Source organism: Cornus florida, unplaced genomic scaffold (genome assembly GCF_030987335.1).
Source record: "Cornus florida cultivar Cherokee Brave unplaced genomic scaffold, ASM3098733v1 CherokeeBrave_3.0.0_Hap2_Chr07, whole genome shotgun sequence".
Classification (NCBI taxonomy): domain Eukaryota; kingdom Viridiplantae; phylum Streptophyta; class Magnoliopsida; order Cornales; family Cornaceae; genus Cornus; species Cornus florida.
In genome coordinates, this window is record NW_026775577.1 from 65,385,368 (window position 1) to 65,391,367 (window position 6,000).

The following is a 6,000-nucleotide window of genomic DNA, read 5'->3' on the forward strand; positions in this document are numbered from 1 at the left end:
TCTTGCCCAAGCATTTGAAAACTTAGAAATTAATAGTTTGCAATCTAACCTGTCAAAGCATAGGACATGGATGCCAAACATGTATTGCATTTCATTGTACTTAACTACAGTGACACTAGCAACAAAATGGCTGTCTACCTGTGAATCCATTTTACTTTGTATAATAGCTTCACAATATTGTGCCAGTTTGTTAGTTACATCCTTTTGGCTTGTTATCCTCTGTGTATGCATGATTAGGTGCTATCTTTTTTAGTTGATAGCACAGGAAACTGTTATTCCTCTGTTTCTTGTGCTCAGCAAAATTACTTGGTTGACAAATTCTGGTGTTTTTGCCAAATTGTTTTAATAGATCTATGATCTCTTATGTAATTCGTTGTGAGTTTCTGCAGTGCTCATCTGGAATGGAATCTTGATGGTTTGTTGGAGAAGATTTGGGAGTATCTTAATTTGACTCGCATATACACAAAGCCCAAGGGTATGAATCCAGATTATGAAGATCCTGTTATCCTGTCATCAAAGACGACGACAGTCGAGGACTTCTGCAACCGAATCCACAAGGATATGCTTAAACAATTTAAGTAGTAAGTAACCCTCTCCTAAACAATTTACTGTTGTGTTTGGTACTTCAGAAAGTGTAGGTCCAGAATATGGTTCCTTTAAATCTACTGGTTTGATGTTGTGATGGTGATTGGGTGGAGTGAAAAGCTTTGTTATATTTTCATCCTGGAAGGAAGCATTTTAACATAAAGTGAAAAGAAAATAAACAAGAAGAAATTTGTTTTCTTTCATATGGGATAGTTAATGCATGGAGAGTGAGTTCCAATAAGAATCAACCTCAGCCATGTTTGGTACTTCAGAAATATAAATCCATAATATGGTTCCAGTAAATCCATGGTTCCGGTAAAGGTGGGAGTGAAGGTAAAAAAAAAAGGGACAAAAAAGGGATTCCTTTGGATTCATGTTTGATAGTCAATGTTTCTTCTTTACCTCCTCCTAAAGATATCATAATTGTCGGATAGATCTTAACCATATAAATTATAATGGTTGCCTGTTTTCTTTTATCGAATTTGCTGCATTCCACTTGCCTTAGGTAAAATCAGCCTATAACTATCTGATATTATGCTTGTCTTCCCATCTTCTCTTCGTAACTATTAGAAGAGTGATGGGAATTTGAGTTTTAATAGTATGGATAACAATTTCAGACAAAATTAGGATGGTGAGAATTTCCTGCACAAGGTACATGAGAAATCCCGTGGCATAGAGCAATGTCAGGGGGTCCTTATCTATATTATGAGTCTGTTGATACTGTTCAAATTGACTTGGGCTATTATGGAGATATATATATATATTTTGAAATGCTGCTAATACGATAAATATCTGACATTATCATATAGTTGCAAGGCCATTGAAGTCTCATATGTGGTTTACATAGAATTCCTAGAGATAAAACACAGTCAGTTTTAGAAAAGAAAGTAGTCACACACACACACACACACACACACACACACACACACACATACATACATATATTGACCTGAAAGGAAATGTATGATACATGGCATCGTGGTGGTAGTAAGAATAATTACAGGAGGCACAAGTAAATTCTTAACCACTTTAGGCTTGTATTAGTAATAAGCCCCTTATCTTTGGTCTTGGTTATGGATGGATTGAATACACAGTTTGGAAGAGGTTTCATATTTTATGCTCTTTGTGGATGACATTGCTTTAATGGAAGACACTGAAGTGGGGTTGAATATTAACTTGCATTTGTTGAAGAAGTTTAGAATTGTTTTAGATTTAACGAAGGATAATTGATATATGGAATGTAATTTTAGAGAACTTAGGAACATTCAGAGAGATGTAGTGAGTATTGAAGGTCAAACAGTTACCAAAGTTTAAGAGATACAGAGAGTGGACAGTTCTGTTTCCTAGGTTTGAGTCATTCGACTACTCATGGGGGAAGAGATTGGAGAAAATGCTACACTTAAAACTAAATCGTAATTGGTTAAGTAGGGGAGTGCTTTATTGTGCATCGGAGTGACCTATAAAGTTGAAATGAAAATATTTGAAGCAATTCTTAGAACAATAATTTTTTGTGTGACAATGTTAGACAGTTAAAAAAACATAATATAAACATGGCTGAAATCAGAGATATTAAGATGGATGTATGGTAAATCAAGAAAAAGATGAAACTAGAAATGAAAGCAATCACGAAAAGGTGGAAGTAGAAAGCGGTTCAAATGATTTTGTTGTGTGCTGCGATTAACAAAGACCTCTAATTGCACAAGAAAGAGTAACGAATAACATGGATCACATTGAAAGCAATGATTGGGAAGACCAAAAGTAACAGAGTTGAGACAGTGAGAGACTTTATGCCGTGGATTCCAAATAATTTGAAAACGATTTCTTGAATTGGATTATAATTTCATATTGACAACCAGTCAACAAAAAAATGTTTAACCATCTTTGAGCCTTACCTGAAAGTGAAAGGTGCATTTTCCACTGTGATAGGTGTGCATTCTCTATGCAGTTTATTGTAGGAGTAATTTTGTTTAGGGGATCCTCAGATTATGGATTCAATGATTGCGCCTGCAGCAAAACTATTAACGATAAATGCTTCATCTCTGTTTTTACATATACTCACTTCTTCACTCTGGAACTTTTTGTACCTTGTGCAAATGAAAATCCACTTGTCTCAATTCAGTAACAAATCGAAGTTACAGATTCATCCCTAGTATCAAAAATTCTCTTTTTAAGTATTTGTTGGAAATGAAACTTGTGTATCCAGATGTGTCATATTTCGTAAATTATTTCCATTTAATCGATCAATGCACATCTTTTTTGTGTTCCCTAGTGACCAAATAGTTGATCACTTATATTGGTAATATCCAAATTGTCTTGTTTAGCTAATCATTTTTATCATCACAGGAATCTCTGAATTATTGTCTTCCTTGACTATGTGGGTAGTCAGTGAATGTATTTATTTATTTTTCAAGATGGTTGATAATTTTGTCTGATTTACTGTTTTCCTGATATTTGACGTGTGTTCTGGCCAAATGACACAGTGCACTAGTCTGGGGTTCGAGCGTGAAGCACAAGCCCCAAAGAGTCGGCAAGGTGAATCCAAAAACTGATCCTATATTTTAAGTTCATTTTTTTCTTCTCTTTTCCTGTATTATTATCATTATTTATTTTGCTTATTTATGCATGCATATTGGGGATAGTTATGGTGATTAACATTGGTCCTTCTTATACGTCAGGAGCATGAACTTGAAGACGAAGATGTAGTGCAGATTATTAAGAAGGTGTAACTCATGAACTCAGATTATTGGGTGCACTGTGTGCGTGGGAGAAAGTTATGGCAGTGGATGAAGCTTTCTTGATAAAACTTTTCCTTTCGATAACCTTTGTTATGGGCGATGAAGCAAATTTTTCCATCCGTTTCTTTCGTCAAGCTATTATGTAACGATATATTATGCCTTGTCTAGCTAGGTTTCCGGGACGTTTTAACATTTTGGGCGTGAGATTCTTGTAACTTGTTAGACTTAGTTGAAAGGATTTCTAACAAGTAAAAACAGCTTATCTTTGCATTTGTAAATTTTTTCTTTGATAACCATGGAACTCCCCTAAGGCACCCTTAGAAGATAAATTACGGGGACACTGGCGAAACCCGAACACCAACTCACCAACTCCCGGGTGAGTCACGAACAGGAACAATACAGGAAGAGTGCTATCCTTCAATGCGCTTTCTGAGTGTCGAACTAGGGATCTCCTCCTCCTCCAGAGCGTCTACCTCGCGCCTCTACTCCACTGGACCAACCCAAATTTGCAATTTTGAGTTTTAGTACGTAGTATTTGATAAGAGAAAGATATATCATGAATATGCTATATTATGTGAGGCTTGTGAGCTCATGAACTTTCATTTATTGATTTTATATTGTTATGCCAAATATTTCATATACATAGTTAATCATCATGGGCTGCTGCAGATCAAAGAAAAGCAAGTGGAAGAAGGAAAACCAGTCACAATTATCACAATTCCTGTCCGAAGAAAGGGCAACAAATATTGTAGAAAATCAAACGATAAAACATTAACGAGAACAAATAAAAAGATTTTATTAGAATCAAATTGTCTCTAAAAGGAGCATGAACTTTTCAGGTTTAGGAAATCAATAAATTAGCTTTATTAAGAGCCACTGAATTCAAATTACATAAAAGATCATTTTCTGGATTTCAATAAATGAATTCGACTGTATCTATCCCATTATTATTTTGACTAATAAAATGCTTCTAATTTGATCATTTTGTCTAAGTTTCAAACTTGCATCTTGTGACGGAGCCAGAATTTTTTTGAGAGGGGGCGGTCTTGAATAACGATAAAATTAAAAAAAATTCAACTACCATAAACAAAAGAACTATAACATTAATTGATAGGTAAAGTGCAAAAAAACCTCTTCAACTATTGGTCATGAAGCAGAAAACCTCCCCGATCTACTAATTTGGCATATAACCTCCCTGAACTAACCAATTTGGTGCAATTAACCCTGTACGGTGATAAGCCGGTTGAATTTGACCATGAAGACACACATGATGGGTCACGTGACTACCCAAATTTCTTTAAATGACCATACAACCCTTTAAGCAAAGTGAATTAAATGACACATATACCCTTATTATTGTCTAGTCCTGGAATAGTGCTCGAGCTGCAACCAAATAAGGCCTAAGTATCTGTTGTATCCTATTGTAAAGCCCAAACACAATATACAATCCAAAAAATGATAAAAAAAAATAAGTAAAAATAAAAATACAGATCCAAAATCGAGCAAGCGGGTCGGCTGTGAAGAGCTCGTCCGCGATGGAGGGGTCGGCTGTGAAGAGGTCGTCCGGTGAGGGTTCGGCCGTGATGGTTTGACTGGCGATGGAAAAAGAAGCTCGACTGTGAGGTTGCGGCGCGGCCTGAAATTATCATTTGCCACCATTGCAGCAGATCGATTTATTGACGACGATTTGGTAACCGCCTGCAAATCAAGACCGGTGGTCATGTTGTGCGTTCTTGGCTTTCAATTTAGGGTTTGGATTTGGTGGTGGTGGTGGTTGTCTCGTAGTGTAGATCAAGACCCGCAGTCACTGTCACCTCTTCGGCTTCAGCTTCGGCTTCACCGCCGCCGGAATAACCTTTGGCTCCATCGCTGAATGAACCCAGTTTGTCGTATTGGGGAGCACCGTTGCAGAGAGAGAAAGTATGTCGAAATGGCCATGGAATGTGACTGTAGCTTCGGGAGTGGTCAATGGTTGTTTAAGAGTCACATTCGCTACGGTGCCTGAACCGGTGAGAACACAAAGACCCATATTCCTTTTCCGGCAGAACAACGACACGGCATCGACCACATCAACGCCGCCGGTAACCTCGAGCACGTGCGGGCTCATGGAAGGCTCGGTGTCACGGGTTATGATGATGGGTGGTTTGGGTTTGTTTTTGGAACCAGGAGGTTGTCCTCTGGCATGACGAACCACCTCGATGGTGGCTCCGTCGCCGCCTCTTACGGTGGTGTGATGGCGCTGCCCGGACTACGGCTGTTGGTTTCCTCGAAAGTTTGGGTGAGTTGGAAGTGATTGTGGTGGTGGAAATTGTGGGTCTGGTTCAGCTTGGTGAACATGTTGTTTGGGCGATCCTTTTCTTCTACGCATTCGCCTTTCATCTTCTCTTTCTCTCTCTAAATCGATATCAAATTGTATGTAAATATCTCTATCATAAAATATATTCAAAGGGTTGGCTAGTGTCAGACCATGGTCATAAGGTTGCTTTTTGTTGCTGAAAATTTAACTGAAACGACGTAGTTTTTATAAGGGGTAAAATTGTCTTTCACTATTTCCGTTTACACCAATTGGCCGGAGATTTGACATTGGGGGTTAATTGCACCAAATTCAATAGTCTAAGGGGGCAAATTGTAGTTCAGGGGGGTTACTTGCACATGACCAATAGTTGAAGGGGGTTTTTTG

General features: G+C 37.8%; 1 protein-coding gene and 1 pseudogene across 1 annotated transcript in view; one reads left to right on the forward strand and one right to left on the reverse strand.

Annotated features, from left to right (window-relative positions):
* The window catches only part of LOC132267275 (developmentally-regulated G-protein 3), a 50,452-nt gene extending 46,502 nt beyond the window's left edge, over positions 1 to 3,950 (forward strand). Inside the window, exons 8-10 of the mRNA XM_059768400.1 lie at positions 390 to 581; positions 3,066 to 3,117; positions 3,261 to 3,950. Coding sequence (XP_059624383.1) covers positions 390 to 581; positions 3,066 to 3,117; positions 3,261 to 3,311 — 295 coding nt within the window. The 3' untranslated portion in view covers positions 3,312 to 3,950. The remainder of the gene's footprint in view (positions 1 to 389; positions 582 to 3,065; positions 3,118 to 3,260) is intronic.
* A 1,180-nt stretch (positions 3,951 to 5,130) lies between these two features.
* Positions 5,131 to 5,699, reverse strand: LOC132266278 (AT-hook motif nuclear-localized protein 17-like; annotated as a pseudogene).
* Between the last annotated feature and the right edge of the window lie 301 nt (positions 5,700 to 6,000).